General features: G+C 39.7%; 1 protein-coding gene across 1 annotated transcript; it reads right to left on the reverse strand.

Annotated features, from left to right (window-relative positions):
* Nucleotides 1–559: 559 nt before the first annotated feature.
* On the reverse strand, nt 560–8632 carry PSMA1 (proteasome 20S subunit alpha 1). Its single transcript, XM_015632214.1, has 10 exons — nt 8538–8632; nt 7514–7558; nt 5273–5374; nt 4693–4796; nt 3835–3923; nt 3521–3591; nt 2507–2636; nt 1820–1899; nt 1400–1504; nt 560–912 (listed from the first exon to the last, which is right to left on the reverse strand). Exons 1-10 carry the CDS (start codon nt 8538–8540, stop codon nt 856–858), a joined length of 786 nt encoding a protein of 261 aa, XP_015487700.1. The 5' UTR covers nt 8541–8632; the 3' UTR covers nt 560–855.
* Between the last annotated feature and the right edge of the window lie 9139 nt (nt 8633–17771).

A 17771-nucleotide genomic window follows, 5' to 3' on the forward strand; every position in this document is an offset into this window, starting at 1 on the left:
CAGTCACCGTTCATCCCAAATTCTGTGGAATTCAGCTTAAATCCAAAGAGCACCAGGCACAGACCAAGCTGAAGGGACAAAGCCCTGGAGAACCTGTTCATCCAGCAGAGACTCCACAGTTCAGTTCACAAGACCTGTAATGGGAACTTCTGGTGGTTTTTTGTTACTCCAATTCAGCCCTCAGGGAGCTGGAAGTCCTGTTCTGCCCCAAGGCCGGCTGATGGCTCTAAAGAAACACTGACAGTTCTAAAAGAGCTGTGGTTGACTAAATCCCCCCAAAAAACCTGACCACAAGCTGGTTGTCAACTTCATGCTTGTTCAGCCTCATAACCACAAATGCCTTTTCAGCTGGGACCAGTTGACACAGGAAGATGCTGTTCCCTGTTTGCTCTGTGACTGTTTTATGGTTTCATAGGCATTTTAAGATCCTTTAAGTTCTGTACAGCATACAAACACTCACTCTGACAAATGGTCAAACACACAATGGCACCTTGATATGACACTGGTATTTGTGAATAGCTGTTTTTTCAGACTAAAGAACACCAAACTCACAGCAGAGTCCGAGAAAGTGATTTATTTCCACTTGTCCTTATGAGTTAAAGACAGTATCTTCTCTTTATAAAACAGTATCATGTACTATTTAGAAAATGGTTACACCTTTCTTGTCCAAGCAGTTACACCCAGATATGTCCTCCTGTCTATCTTTTAAGGATAGGTGGGTTGGTTGGTTTCCTTCTTTACAAGCAATCCTCAGAATGTAGCATCAGAAAACATATATAGGTGAAGATAAAGTTACCAGCAAATGGATAAATGTTCCTGGGTAATTATACATTAACAGAGGAACTCATCCACCAACTAGTGCTCCATCGGCTCCTCTGCCTTCTCCACGGTTTCTTCAACAGGCGGAACCGGCTTAGAGAGAGGCAAAAGAAATATTTTAGGAAGGAAGAAGACAACACTTGACAAATCAGCTTTACCCCCATTGGAGTACCACGAATGGTAAATGCAGCTCGTGCCAGCTAACAGCTCACAAATTACTGTTATCCAAATTAAGCACAAGTAGGACACAGTTGGTAATTAGGAAACTACGGAGGCGTCTTGCAAAGGGCATGAGAAACACAGGCAACCACTTCTGTTGTTGAACAGTGAAAACTTGATCAGAGATGAGGAAAGAAGATGACATTGGAACAGCCTGGCATAAATCCAGCATAATTGATTTAATAAGCATCTGAGTTACCAGTTAAGATTATACAGTGTTCATGTAGTACCTTCATATTTTAAAAATTGCCTTATTAAAACTCTGTTACAGTAGTAGAGTTAAATGTATTTCAAACATAATAGATCATATCTAATTATTTTCTTTCAACTGAGCCTATTTATTCATATCTCAACCACTCACCTTTCTCTGTGGTCTCTCCTCAAGGCCTTCTAGGAATGGTGCTACATCATCATCATCATAGATGGTAAACTCCATGTCTTTGCCCACAATTCCAATGGAAACATTCTGTCAAGCAAAGGGTTGGAAGCAGTGAGAAGCATTTATCTGGAATTAACTTTAGCTTTACAGCTTTCACTTACAAAAGCTATCACGTTTCAAAATCTTCTAAGTAAAGCCATTTAAGGGTTTCAATTTCTTTCATTTTGTTTAAATTTTTCAAAATTTCTCCAAACCGCCAATTTTCATCTCATTTTGATTTTCAGTATTTTAAAACTATTCTCTACCAGTAATCAGCTTCCAAGCTTCAGTGCCAGCTATACTTCACAAGAATTTTGTCACAGTATTTTCAAGTAACTATGGCAAAGGAAAGCTAGTCCTTACCTTGGTGGTCAGATCCTGTTCAGCAGGAAGAGTCTCTCTCAGGGCTCGCAGTCCATGTTTAACTAGCTCATTTAGATTACCTTAAAATGGAATCAGAAAGACATTGACAAACTTTATGGTATTACCCCTAGACACTCATTCCCCCTCTTCCTAATCCTAGCTGACAGCTATAAAATCAGCTTGGTCAACTAGACTCCCAGAGCTTCTCTCTTTTCTGAGTAGAGTTGGTTGAGAAACCAGCCTTTCCCTATATTTGAGGTCAAGTGCATCTGTTTTGACCCCTGCCTTGCATTCAGTGATAGTCAAGTTTTTTTCCCCAAAGCAGGTTCTTCATCATCATCCCATACAAAAATAAATTCACCACTTTAAATGCAGCACTTGTCCTGACATACTAACCTTGCTCTCCTATGGAAACAGTTACACTTTCCCTGGGTTAAAAAGGCTTTTTATATTTTTCACAGCTTTTCCGAGCACACCTTCTCTTTCCATTAGATGTAAAAAACATCCACATGTTAAGACATGAAAATCTCAACCATAATCTCTACAATTTTGTCTTTGTGCAGATTTACAGTTACACCAAACTTGGCTCACAGAATTTGTCTTCATGTCCCTAAATGCAGAAGGATGGAGAGGCAGCAGGAAATAAACTGCAGAATACCAGTGAGTGGAGAGAGCTCCATTACTCACAGTCAGTGAACTCAGTCATGTGCCTCTCCAAGTAAGTTCGTGCTGATTGTGAACGAGCACCAATGGACATTGCTTTGCAGTCAAAATAATTTGCAGAGGGACAAGTCTGGAAGATGTGAGGACCCATATCCTATGAAGAGAGAAGAAAACAATGTTAAACAAGTATATAAATTCACACCAACTCTGCTGCTGGAGCATGAAATTTTCTAAGAGTTCTGCTTCACACCTACATGTGTGCACAGAAACATGTTTTATATATATTTTATGTTGCTGACCATATCCCTGTTCTTATGCAATTCCTTCAAAACTGTTGTTTAAAAAAACACAACAGTAATTAAAAAAATCCCAAAACCTTATTTTTTTCCACTTTGTTCATGTGCAGATTTTAAAAGAACAGGATGGCTGCCACAAAAAGGTGTTTCTTTCTCTGTTCTACAAATTGCATTGTGCTTATGTATGCTCTCTACCTCATGGCTTGTAAAATGTAAAATAAAAATGTAAAATTTGCTGTAAAATACCAGGTATTTTACACACACTCTGTCTTACCTACAAAAAAGTAAAAATTTGCTGTAAACCACACCATCCAAAATAAAAGGCAATATCACAATGTCCTCCAACCATCCTCATGTCAGCAATCTTGAGGACAGAGATTCTCTGTGTGCTGCATTAAGCAAAATGTTGCCAAACAAGTGAGAGAGATGCCAATGGTGATTTCCACATCCATATTTTTTACTGGAAATCTTTAAAATAATAGTTTGTAAGCATCCAAAATCAATAGCAAAATATTTACATAAATCTCATTTTTTCACCTTAATAGCTAATCCTACCCACACTTACTATTTTAACACACTTCTGAGTATTGTTTTAGCGTAAGATACAGAAAATTATTTATTTATTCAGAGAATTTTGACAAGTCTGCCTCTTCCACTTTCCCTCTCAACATCTATTTGTTGCATAAAGTTTCCCTAAGCACATTTTCTTGCAGATCAATAGCAGCTAGAGCAGCTTACTCACATCATAGCCTGCGATGAGCAGTCCTACTCCATAGGGCCTCCTGCCGTAGCGCTGAGTTGGAATCTGGGTTTCTTAAGAAAGCTAAGGAAACAATCTCAAAATTATATAATAATTACCCAAGAGTTTTCCTAAACCAAGCAGAGATGGACCAAAATCCTTACATCCTTACATGACGCTCTCCAAAAGTATACACAAGCAGTGTGAACAAATAAGAATTGTCCAATGAAGTTTTTCAACTTTTAAGCTGTGATAAAGTCATTTTATGAAGGAGTAAAAAGCTATAAAAGCATAACAAGTGCATAAAAAAAGGATACTGCTTCCAATTAGTGACACTAGGCGAGAAACTGGAAGAGGTCTATCAAACACAAATCTAGAATCCAAACATTCTTGACGCATGAAATTGCTAGGGAGCAAGAATAAAAAAAATAATTAAAAATTCAAATCAGTGCATAGATCAAAGACAGGATAAGGTTTTGTCTCAAGGCTTGTCTGTTAAGATAAGCATTTTTGTTTCAGCTCTGCTCATTGAGAAAAAGGGTCAAAGGCTTTCCATGACTTCATTTCTGCATGACCTATCATTGCTATTAAGAAAGTTGACCACAGGTTTGATAAAGTATAAACTGGGTATTTCAGCCGCACAAATGCAAAGAAGGTAGAGGTTCATGCAGGCAACAAATGGATCCTCTGGAAAAATGGCAAGGTTAAATGGGAACATTGCTTTGTGACACTGCAGCACTTAAAACTCATTTCAAAAATCCTTCCCCCCACTTCTGATCAAATTTGCTAAAAGCAAGCCCCCCTAGAGCTCACACAAACAGCACTGAATGTGTTTAATAACTTTCTCAAATGTGTGTACACAGAAGCAGCTGCCATTGAAAAAGAAGTGATGGAGTTTCTCAGACTGCTTGGAAACTCTATCACACTGAGGAAACCAGACAGGACTGTTTTACTTGTAACAAAACCAAAGAATAAAATTTTAGGCCAAACAAATGAGATTTCTGCCAACTAGTTAAAAACCTGCCAGAATTTCATGCTGAGGTCTTTGGCATAATACAACAAAGCAGCAATTCAAAACCAATCCTTAGCCAAGCAGAAAATGTCATTTGCAATAGTCTGAATGAACTTTCCCTCATTATTGCAGCACTGTGTATGTCAACAAGCAGGATACTCACCACAAGAGTCTTGCATCGGCAGTAAGTCCAGCAATTGAGATACCAATATGGTTGTCAACATACAGGATTTTTTTCTGATGAGCTGCCAGCTCAGACTGTGCTCTCTATGCATAAAAGGAGAAAGCTATGTGGCAAACTGAACAGTTGGCCAAGCACTGTGGAGAAATCTGCTAACATTTATAGAAAGAACTGAATATGATCATGAAACAATAAAAAAAAATTAAATTTATACACGTGCTATGGAAGACAAGAAAAACCTAATCCCACTTCCGTTATCTCAGAAAAGAAGAAAGAACAGACACTCACTCGAATTTTGGGAAAATAAAGGAATAGATTTACTGCTTAATCACAAAGAAAAGGAAAAAAAAAAGAAAAAAAGATTTTCCTTTTCCTATTTTCCTTCACTATTTTGTGAAGATCTGCTTTGCATGGGTACTGGAAATATTTCAGTACTCAAGCAAAGGGAACCTGCAATTGCATGTACATTTCATGTCTAATAAACCGCACAAAACTAATTTGCCAAACCAAAACTTTTCTACAAACATTATTGTCCCCACTGAGACCAGAGTTCAGAAGTTACCTTGAGAGCCACCAGGACAGCGTGTGTTTTTGACTTCAGCCCCACAGTAGCTGAGCCTTGTTTCACAGCTTCCATGGCATATTCTATTTGATGAATTCGGCCCTGCAAAACCAAGTCAAAGGTCGTCAATCCCTCTCTAGTTAATCCTCTGAATCAGTTTCCAGTGGGTCTGCATTTTCAGACCTTTATTCCCCACCCCAACAGGGACACTTACTGCACAACAGGTTAAATCAGAATGCAACTCAAAGACAGACAAAACTACCAGCTGAAGCTGGACACTTAACTTTTAATCGGGTTTGCTGAAGAAATGAGTCTTACACAATTGTTGTGTCTCACCAGCCATCCCCCAATAACTTCTGAACAAGTTATTGGCCAACTGCTGTCAAGTCTGAAACAGGAGTCTCAAAGAAAACGAAGTCCCTACAAGTTCTTCAGAGGTGGCCAGGAGCTTTAATGTCCATTTAACAGAACCACTGAGGGTTTTCCCATTTTCAGGACTCCAGCCCATGTCAGACAGCAAACATGGGCACTCCTATCCTGCAAGCACAGACACCACGGAGCTGCATCCCACCAGCTGGGAAGGAGGGGAATTGCAGTCACTGTCATGGTGAATGTGCAAGGAATGATCTACAGGATACCACCTTCCCATGGCTTGTTGGGGATTTTTGGTATAAGGGTCTTTATTTAGGTCTCCTAGAAAGACCCTAATGTTGAATTTCATCCTGTTGTAACTGGAATTTCAATAACACAGGATATTTCCTGCCCAAGAGCAGCACTGAATAGCTGTGACCTGTGCAACGCAAATTTGTCAGCTGTCAGGAATGACATTCAAGATTAAAAATGTGAAACCACTTTGAGCTCTTAAATCTTCTATTTTCTTTTCTTTATTACTATACTCAAGAATATCTCCCAGTAAAGTATAGTTTGCTCCTGTATTAACAGTGCCAAATCTATTATGGCATCACATCACTGCCTCACCTACAAGAATGGATGGAGTAGCAATTGCAGCACAGTAGCAATTTTAAATGTCTTTTTTTAGAGAAAACCAACACTATTAATATTTTCAAGGTAATTTAAGAAAAAACATAAAAACTTGTGCTGTCTGTGATTTTGCAGTATCTGCTAAAAGCCTCAAGAGAACGTTATAGCTTTAAAAGTAACTTTTAAAGTAACAGATGAGATTAAAAAAATAAAGTTTGTGATACAGAACCTGTCAGAGAAACATAATCATTAAAAAGGATGAAAACAGTTCAAAGACACCTACACCTATCACAGTACTGACTGAAAGAAAAAGGGAAATATTCAAGGTTGTCTTCATGGAGAATGGAAAGAACACTCTCTGTTGCACTGTATGGAAAATGTATCTCACATGCAATAGTACTACATGATGAAGAATTTCAGTAGTGACACAAATCCATAAACTAATAATACATTAGCTTGAGACTGATTTATTTGCTACCTGCATTTAAAATAAATCTCTAGTTTTGCTGAATATATAAACAAATCTTTTTCCAAGGCTCTGCTTTTCTATAAGCATCCTGTCTTAAAATATCCATATTGAGAGAAGAAGCAATATTAAATACCTCAGTTGATGGTGGCTTTTAAAATTCCACACTATTTATTTTCAAAACAACCTGTGTAAGTTTCAGAACACACAATATATGTTTTCAGTAACAATGTACAGTGTGAAACTGATACAGAGGTAATAAAATTTCAAATTCAAATGCAAATCTTACTTGAATATCCCAATTATAAACTAGTTCCTTTCCCATATTATATAGTGGACAGGAGAGAAAGACTTAGCAATAGCCTAACATTGGCAAGATTGGAACGGTTTCATGCTTTGTGTACCCTACTTACCAACTTATTGTAGCTCTGTAAAGGGATCATAAAGTCATGGAATGGTTTGTGCTGGAAGGGACCTTTACAGATCATCTAGTCCAACCACCCAAAGGTGACAGCATCTCTGTTGTACCTCACAGGTACATTTCAAAACAACTGCCTTAAGTACCTGGAGGGGACAAGGCCCAGGAAAACACCACTCAAGTTCACACACCAGCAGACAGGGATGTGCTGAGGGCTTTCTGGACACCTACAGCCTACAAAGGGAGAGGGGAGCAGCCTGCAGGAAGCTTCAGGCACCTGGACACAACCTTTGTGACTTCTGACCATTGCTGTGTGGTGGAGAAAAACCAAAAAGCATTTTAAAACTCCATTGAGCAAGTGCATAAAGGTTTTTACCTGCGGGCTCCAAACTGTAACATCATTGTCATACTGGTTGCGAAACTGTAATGAACAAAATAAAATTCATTAGTATCCCTAATAAGCTAAAAGACTGTTCCTGAAGGAAGCCCTGGTTGTTTCCACAGAATCCCAGCACTACATAATCCCAGAATCAATAAGGCTGGGAAGATCTCCGATACATGGAGGCAAATCTGTGACTGAACACCACTCTGTTAACTAGACCATGGCACTGGGTGCCACATCCAGTCTTCCTAAACACCTTCAGGGATGGTGACTCCACCACCTCTCTGGGAAGCCCATTCCAATAATCACTTTTTCTGTAAATTAGTTCTTATTTTGTTAAACTCCTTTTGTAAAGCTGTTAGTTGGAAGGGACCTCTGGAAATCATTCAGTCCAACTCCCCACCAAGGCAGGGCCACGGGAGCAGTGACACAGGCACACATTCAGGGGGGTTTGAATGTCTCCAGAGAGGGAGATTCCATGATCTCCCCGTGCAGCTGATCCTGTGCTCTGACACCCTCCGTGTAACAAAGTTTTTCCTCGTGTTTAGGTGAAATTCCTTATGTTTCAGTTCACGGCCGCTGCTCCTCGTCCTGTCCCTGGGCACCCCTGAAAAGGCTCTGGCACCACGCTCTCAGCTCGCCTTTGAGATATCTGTACGCACTGAGATCCCCTCTCAGCCTTCTCTCCTCCAGACTGAACAGGCCCAGCTCCCGCAGTCCCCTCGTAACACAGAGGCTTCAGACCCCCGGAGAGGTATTTACATGGATCCTCACAGGGCCTCGGAAGTCTCTGTCCCAGGACCGAAGCAGGGCCCGCTCCCCGCTCCCATTTATTTTCACGCCGGCAGCGAGGCCCAGTCCCGCCCGCGGCCCCGCGTGGCCCGGGAACTGCTTACTCACGGGCCCGCTCCCTCCCGCCCGCTCTCCCGGCTCCCCCGTGCCGGCTGGGCAGGCCGGGTGGGCGGCGGGGGTCCCTTGTCCCGGGCCGTGTCCCCTGTCCCGGCCCGGCGCCCCTCACCATCCTCCTGCTTCCCGGCGGCGGCGGCGGCTCCGGGCGGCGCGGGCTGGGGAGCGCTCCGGGATGGGAGCGGGCAGGCGGCGCCAGTCGCGCCCCGAGTCATCGATGGGCCGCGCATGCGCACTGCCTCTGAGGGGGCGGTGGCTCCTCCGACGCCGATTTAAATTACCTGAATTGTTTTGTTATTTTTAAAGCTTTCCGATGAATGAAAAAGTTTATTTGGTTTGGAAACTACTTCCTTTCCTCGCCGTTTCTGTGTGGGATCAGGATATAGAACCATTTTATTGAGCGAGCCGAACGGCTTTCGGGCCTCACGGAGCTTGCAGTAAATATTCCCGAACCTCTCCTCTGATGCCATTCCCCAATAACCTCCTCCAGCACCGAGGGACTCCCTAAAGCCTCATTTACTCCGCCTATGGTACCAGAACAACACACAAGACATTTCCTCTCGTTTTAATAAAACCGCGTTAGTTTTGATAGAGCGCTAAACCACGCCAAGCCTCCCCATTGTTCCCTAGGTGTCGAGCGAGTCATGTCAGCAGCCACGACTTCAGCGATAAAAAGGCAGGGTTGTAAAACTTCACGGAGAACATTGGTAACAGCCGCAAAAATGAAGAACTTCTGGAAGCCTACGAACTGCCGTAGGTTTATTAAATTAACAACCGAAATATTTTCCCGAGTAATTTTCCCCCCTTTATTAGGAGAATAAGACAAAACATAGTCTAGTCCGACCTCACCAGATGTCCAGCTATTAAAAATTTATTCTAAAGCGAACGTGTTGGTGTTAGGTGGCAGCAGGAAGGGTGGCAGGGGACGGAGTTCCTGCTGCTGCAGCACAGCTGCTCCGTATTCCCAAGGCAGCCGTAGGAGAGGATGCCGGAGGCAGGAATAATCTCTCCAGCGGGGAAACGCTTACCGTGGGAGGAAGTCATTCACTTCCTTCTGGATGCTCCTTCTTGCCCTTTAGGCTCCGGACGAGACCTCTACAGGCAGGGCGAAAGGCAGAGGCTTGGAGGTGTATTTCTGATTTCATCTCGGTGCTGATGTTAAAGAGAACCCAGCCCATTCCTCAGCGAAGTGCTTGAACTGAGGGTATAACGCGTCGATTCAGGAGGTGAGAAAGGAAAAATGAACAAGGCAGAATCAAATACCTCTTTTGCAGATCACAAAAGCATCACACCATAAAGAAAGAATTTTGCACATATTACAAATATAATTGCAGAGCGAAAAAGTGAATGACGAACAGTAATAAATATATTACATCGAGACATCAAAATATAAAAGAGTACAGGACTGAAAAGTAAAGCTAAAACTATCCTCACATTTAAATGAACTACTTATTAAAAATCCAAGTTAGCATAATATAGTATTTTCTCCCTTTTAGTTTCACAGCTGGCAACCTGATAACCAGGATGACTTCAGAGTGATGCATACACAAGTGCTAGCTCCATGAAAACAAGTTCAGTGCTCAGTAATGTCCATATTAAATGTAAGGAATGATTAGGAAGTAGAACATAAAGCATTGCTGTGCCACTGTATAAATCCATTCTGCATCTGACACCATTGAACACTGGCCATGACTCTTGTTTCCCACCTTGAAATGTGGCACTGGGAAAAGTAGAAAGAAGCATCCAGATTATGGAATAGCTTCATATAAAGGATGACAGTAAGGAGTAGAAGTCCTCAGTCTAAATAACAGATAAATGAAGAAAGGCTTTGAACTCTTGCCAAATCACAGCTGGCACAGAGATGCTGAATAGATTCAATGCTTCTCTCTGTCCTGCAGCTCTGGCACAAGGTGTCATTAAATGCAGCAGGTTCCAGCCAAGCCAAGGGGGTACTTCTGAGTCCTGTCATACCTGTGCTGTGGAAACCTCGGCACCCAAACACATCATGGTCTTTTCAGTCACATATTGAGAGAGCAACTGGACAAATTCACAGACCAAACAACTTTCCGAGCCACCAATGCTGCTGCTACAGTGTTTGAGCTAAGTGCAGCAGTGAAAGCACAGCTAACCTAAAACATGCATATACAGTCTCAAGAGAAACTAATGAGCCTGTTTTATTCTATGCTGTGTTTCCAGCAGAGTTATAAACAGCATCTGACATCTGAGCGATGACAGGCATTGCTCTGCAGAGATTAATGTACAGCAACTGAAAGGCAAGGCCATTATGCCTCCGCTTCTGCTGATTCACGAGAGGAAACAACATTCCTGCAAGTCCCCTTTTGGGATACCACTCACCACCAGCCCACATTAACCCCTGTGTGCTGTGCTCCTGTAGTTAGATGGAGTTTTTTGGCAAAAGATTGGCTCGTCTGAGGTCAGCGGTAACACTCTGGGAGCACTCCCAGGGGCTGCACGTTGTGCTGCTTAGGCACAGCAGACTGCCAAAGGAGAAGAAAGAAAACTGCTGTGCCAGAGTAAGAGACAGACTGGATGAAGGCAGAGCCTCCATCCCCTTGGAGAAGGGGAAGGATAGATCCCAGAGAGATCAGAGCCACTCCTCTCAGATGCACAAGTGGTTGCCCACAAATAGCAGTGCTGTCATAATGCATTCAAGACTGAGCATTTTGACTAAGTTATTTTGAGAACTGTCTTACTGCCTTGACAATGTGAACAGCACATATTTGGATTCAATACAGGTAAGAGATTTACTTCATTAAAAGACATATGGTGACAAGACTACTTAATTAGAAGCCTCAGTGTATGACATGCGTAATATTTGATGACATTTTCATCAAGTAGGTTAAGGCTAAAAATAAAAATTTGACAGCTGCTAAAAGTGTACATACTTGTCTTTAGAATAATTTAAAGATGATCTCAGAAGTTCTTACAAGGAAAAAAATCTATCATTTCGTATTAATTCTGAAATAGGAAAAACAACCTCTCTATATAAATTATACCAGATTTCTTTCCTATTCTCTTGCAGGCACATTAGTAGAGGTGCAGACATTTCAGTCTCTAGGACAAACTTTCATTCATGTTGCCAAAGGCATTTTTTACCATTTTTAAACTACTGACCAATTTAAATCACTGGAATATTTTGTCACGAAAGATGTTAACTACACGCATTTTAAAGTCTCCTCCTAACTTTTTTTAATCCATAGCTTTTGTGGACTGACGTCAGTTGACCTTTTCAGGACAGGCCTACAGGGCAACTAACCTTGCTTGATCATCAGAGCTGGCCAGGAAAGACCAGGCAATGCTGAAAGCAGGCTCAAATAATCCCTGTGGAAAGAGAACTGCAGGAAAGAGTCCGGCTCTTTCTGTCCAGTTCTGGAACAAACAAGGACACGAGGTTCAACACAGCAGAGCTGTTATAGCAGATCCTGGAAATAGTTTTTATTTGTAGGTTCTTGTTTGAATGGTACAAAAATATATTTAGAGATCAATTCAGATGGGTATTATTGCTTGTTATTTCTTGGACCTGGAATTCATTTCCTCACTCTGAGTGAGGAAGAGTTTCTGTATAATATGCTTTTTTTGTGGAAGAAAAATGTATTTTGAGTCATAAATTGCTTGCTAGCCTAGAAGTTATGATTTAAACAGCATATATAGAATTTTCTGAGTCATCAAAACACAACTGAAGAATTATTATCATAATTTATGGAGAATTATGAAAAAGATTGTTGCAGTTATCAGAAAATCTGCTAAGCTTTTCATTTCAATGAAAAAGAATGTCAGTTATTAAGTCTGTGGATAAAAGACCCATTTCAGTGGGCATATAGCTGCATAAGCTCTTCCAAATATATTAATTGCTCTGTTGATTCATATTGTTGGAACTGTTTTTGAGTATACCTGAATCAAAACCAAAGCATCATCAAACCTTCAGCAGTGGATATACAGAGATTTGAGACAGATTGGTGAAGAGTCACGAATAAACAGGTTCAAAATTTCCCCCTATGAAAGAGTCATCACAGATAGGAAGTAACAGCGTGGCACAGAGATAAAGCCATGAGACCACTAATGGATCCCATTTCCTTACCACCAACATTGTTGTCATATTAAATTAATGACTAGACAAAGTATTACCTTCTTACTTATGCATTTATATGCCATAAATATTTTACAACGAGTGCTTATATGTAGATCACGCAATAAAATGTTCACAATATTTTTGCCACATCTACTGGTGCCAAAAACTTCTGCTTGAAAAATGGAAAGACATTCACATACAGAAACAAATTTTCCAGAGGATATTAAACTAAAATTAAAAAAAAAAATTAACAAAAAATAAAGAGAGAGTGAAAAGGCCAAAGACCCTAGGAATGACGTACTATCCATGGCAAAGCATTAAGGATTTATGTGACACTTCTCTTTACAGGCATTTCCAACTTCTGTGGGAGAGTTAAACATTGTAATAGTCAGTTACTGTTTAGGCAATGGTTCTGGTATTTGTAGACCACATTTTTTAAAAAGTGACTCAGCCTATTCTTACTCTGGATTCAGTTTTTGATTAGGAAAGACAACAATAGAGAATTAATATGCAGGAAAAATAGATGTTTGAGTAGGCTTTAGTCTTAAAAATCCTGCTGTCATCAGCCAGTTGTTTTTTTTTTTACTTTTTGCCAAGCTCCCAATATTGCTACATGTATTTTAACAACTTTGCTGTCATGCATATCCCAGCTTTCATAGAACAAATTTTGTTTGGCACTGTCATCCTCATTGCATGTATTTCTAAACTAGCAACAATGCAAGCAGAAATTTAAGCCTGTCCTGACAAATGTGAGAGAGCTTCTGGCACTGCTGTGTCTGTTGTCTGCGATAATTCTGACAGATCACAGAGCTCAGACACTGCATCACACATGCTTAAATTATGGAAAAATTCCATTGATGTAAGGATAATTCTAAAGCCAGAGTATTTGGCACAACCCTTGCCTTCTATGCCAGGTCCTTGGGAGGATTCATTGATGGGCCAAAAGGGCTCTAAATTAATTCCAGACCACCTTGATGTAAACCTGCCTTGAATGTAGTGAATGAGTATCTAAAAAGATCTGCATTAGTTATTAGTATATCACTATAGAGTCACACATCTGCACATCTGCTTTGGATTTTAAGAAGTATGTATCAAATAAATTTGTGACTTCAGATGTCTCATTCACAACAGATTCCATGGCATGAAAATATTTTTAAGCTGTGTTTATCACATCATTAAGCAAACGGGAATAATGATTATTCAGACAAAAGTTGTTACCAAGTGAAAGGTTTCATACTTGGAGCGCAGATATGAAAAAAAAATAAAAAATAATAGACTGTAAAGTCAGAAGACTATTCCTGCATTTATATAGACCCTTTCAACTGTGTTATAATACTTAATAAACACAGGAAGATGTTTTCCAGATTGGAAATTGAATACATGACTTAGGATTTTGAAGGGACCAGTGATAGACACCATCGATTTCTTGTTATGCAATTCAAAATGCATTACAGCAATACAATTACCAGAAAGCCCTGGACACCTTCTTGCCTCACAGTGAGCAGTGAATATGAATGGATTTGTATTTCTTTTTGTATTACACAAAATCACATGGGCGAAAGTTATAAAATAATCTCTTCTCAAATAGAACACTCCTTTTATCAAATTCTGTATTCTCACTATTACCTTTACACAATACTCAGCACGTTATCTAGATTAGTTTCAGACAAAAATACTCTTCTTACCACTAAAGCAAAACATTAAGTTAATTTGTTTAGGATCTTATTTAGAAAATCACTAATTCAATGTAATTTGAAGCATTCCCTGGTGCTGCTTCCCTATCAGTAATAACCAAGCTTCATCATGTATATAGCTTGCCCTTTCATATTGAAGCTTTTTTCTAAAGTGACATCAGTATATATTTCTAATGCAAATCAGATTCATTAACCATTTCTTCAGAATATATTGAACCTGGATTTTAAAATCCAGTTTCTGGGTTACACTGGTTAGGGCATTATCAATTTTTTTTTTTTTTAAATGACTTACTTCAGTATAGCCACAGTTTTACTGAGATCTTGAACATGTAGTTGATACTGCCAAATTTAAAACAAATTAGGAAAGTATATTAAATATTTTTTTATATCTGCTTTTATTGAAAGCTGACAGTTACATGATTAAATCTCCAAATTCCGTGTCATAACATCTACCTAATGAATTTAAAGGATTAATCTAGATACTGAGTATCTCCCTCCAGCAACATATTTGTGAATGATCTTCTGGGTTTTGGCCTAAATCTGATTAGCCACAAAGATGGAAAGAAATTTAAAAATATGTCAGGAATTGGTATAACAACTTCACTATGCATATTTATATTTTCACAAAGTTTTTAGTAACACAGCATTGTGCAATTGTAGTATACCAGTAAAATGACAGCAGTACTTCATTCTTAAGGGTGGTTTATCTCTCCTTTAGCAGACTTTTGAGCATTGGTTAGAAACTGATCAACTTTCTCTGGTTTCCAGCCAGGGATGAACTCATTATACACTCAATTCTGCAAAGTGAAGTGAATGTGAATTTCAGAGAATGTTTCTCAGCTCTTAATCTGCACTGCTGCATAAGCATTATCACTGTTTTAAGGTCTTTTCTTGAAATAGTTGATAACTTTTTTAACATGTATCGGTCTTTGCATGTGTGCTTCCATACTTATTCTTTCTTAATGCATACTCTTCTAAGATTAGGCTGGGTGATGAGGGATCTGTGATCAACATTCACAGATACTTTTAAGTTCAAGTGACATTTCTGACCACTCCAAATTGTTGAGAAACAGAAGAAACAACTATGATATTCAAAACCTACTTGAAAACTAGCAGATATATGAGAAAAATGTATTAACAAACCCTTCAAGATACAATTACTATTGTAGCAACAAAACCAAGGAGAGTACTAGCCTGGAAGAGTAGTGCTAGAAGAGCAGTCAAATAGATTGGGCTGATAGAGGAATCCAGCACCATCCAGGAAACAGAGCAGAATTCCTGAAAAGGAGAACAAGGAAAAAACATAGTCTTTCCTGTGCATCTACTTGGCCAAATACATTTGGTTTTTACTTGTTCTTCTATTAATTATGGTATTTCTTTGAAGAGAAAAACAATCACTCTGGGCAGTTTAAAAGAAAAAGGGACACAAATCCATTTGTCTCCTTTAACAATTCATTACAAAAGAATCTGGAAGCCACTCTGGAGTAAAAAAACTGTCATATCCATGGGAAGAGTAGGTCTTGGTTAACCACATTCCTTGTAGAAAAGTCTCAAGAACATTGGCATGGACTTCCTGCATGTAATATGGATGCTTGACTGACCTGATCTGTTTCCCAGCTCATTCAAGAACCCGGGCAGATCGCTAGCAAATGTGTCTGATACCTGATATATTTACTTCTGGAGCAGACAGCATTCATTCCTTTCCATCTCAAGTGTCTCAGGCACAGCTTCTAGCCAAGGAAGCAAGAGTCTGTCACAAAGACCTGGGAGAATGGGTAGTTAGAAGATTAAAATAATAAAGCTCCTCAGACTCATCCATGAAAAAGTCTATGCTTTAAATAAAGACAAAACCTGACTAAACAACCAGTAGAGGAGTAAGTAATTTCCTATCACTTCTGCTTACTTCTGGTATGATGTTCCAGCTCACCCTGCCTTGGTGGACTGCAGTGCTCCTTTGGAAAGGATGCTCAGGAATCTTTCTTTATAATGGCTTTATTCTTCCTGGAAACACAGAAGCCAAGAAAATTGCCTAAGAAATAAGGGGGTATTGAAAGCACAGACTGCTGTCCCTGCTGTGTCAAATGAGGCTTACAGGATTGTTCTAGATGATATATGACCCTCAATAATTGGAGTGTCAAACTTCTGGCAAAAATCTTTAGGCAGTAATCTGATAAAGGTCACCAGATGGTCAAAGATTGTGTGGGTATAGTTTGAAAAGCACACAAGGTGGTTCCAAATGTGGAACTGAGATAAGGCTGAAGAGTCCAGTCTTTTATGGAGCACAAGTAACCCCTGAGTTTTTAGAGAAGTAGACTTGGAAAGTACTTCTGATACACTGAGGGGAGCTGAAGATGTTGGTCACAGGGAAATCTTTTCCATAAAGTGCATAATAACTGGCAATAGGCTGTTTTAGGGCTCTCTGGAAAACAGGTAGTGTGATGTTGCAGGTCTTACAGGCTTCTCCAGTTGCCACAATGGTCATGGAGCTCATACACTACTATGGTCTCATTCAGGAATCAGAGTCCCAGGTATGGGGTTTTGTCTTTGGAGTACTGCTCTTTCTCAATCTGATTGAAACAAAATGCTCAGAAGCAATTCTCTAGTTGTGTTGGTGGGATAATAAGGTATTTTGATATTTGGTCCTGAAGAACCCAAAAACCTAATTAACAAATGCTCCTGACACTAGTGCTAATGATCACAGTGGGTATAAAGTGGAAGTTACCAAGGAATATTGGCTATCATTGTAAAGGGAATGATCACCTGAGATTACAAAACAATTGCCAAGATCAATACACCTCTCAGGACCCCAGAGCAGAACACAAACAATATAGACTAAAAAACCCCCTAAGCTCTAAGAAAACTGAAAAACTTTCCAGGTTGGGAGCCAGAAATCCAGTGTATGGAATGGGGAATCATTTTGATTCAGTGAACAACTCAATTCAACTCAATTTGTAGAAATAACTTTGTGCTTATTGTCCCATTGTCATTTAGCAGGGGGCTGATTCTTGTGGCCTCCCCTGCTGCCATCAGTAAGAATATCTGGCCTGGTACAGAAAAGGCCCTCAGGGTGAAAGGAAACAGAACAGCTGACAAGGAGAGTATGGAATATTTGCCTTATTCAAAAAAAGTGTCTTTAGCTTATTCCTAATCATCAAGAAAGCTTTTTAAGGTGTGAGCTCTTCAAGTTGTATAATCTATGTATGGAAAAACGAGGTGAAAAGCAGGGGAGAAAAAGGTGGGTGTCGTGGTTTAAAACCAATAACTAAGAAAATTACTTATTTCTTGCTGTGAGATATGGATTAGAACAAGAGCAAAACAGGCATAAAACTTAAAAGGAATAAAAAAAAAGTTTATTGACAAAACTACAATAATAAGAACACCAGAATGAATTTCCAGAAAAAACCTTTTCATCCCCTTTCTACCCACTATTCCCTTGTTCACATGACAACAGAGAAAAAAACTTTGGAACTTAGGTGGTTAAAACAGTCCTAATTCTTGCTACAGTCTTTTCACCAGTCTTTGTAGAGAAACAGAAGTTTCTTCCTGTTAATTTATGGAGTTT

The sequence above is a fragment of the Parus major genome, chromosome 5 (assembly GCF_001522545.3).
Source record: "Parus major isolate Abel chromosome 5, Parus_major1.1, whole genome shotgun sequence".
In the NCBI taxonomy this organism is placed as follows: Eukaryota; Metazoa; Chordata; class Aves; order Passeriformes; family Paridae; genus Parus; species Parus major.

Excerpts from the sequence above, each read along its gene's own strand:
- PSMA1 (XM_015632214.1), bottom strand. Across the intron at positions 3,924-4,692 it reads GCCGATGCAAGACTCTTGTG|CAATTTCATGCGTCAAGAAT; the intron begins GTGAGTATCCTG and ends CTTGCTCCCTAG. Across the intron at positions 1,900-2,506 it reads CATGACTGAGTTCACTGACT|GTAATCTAAATGAGCTAGTT; the intron begins GTGAGTAATGGA and ends TTCCATTTTAAG.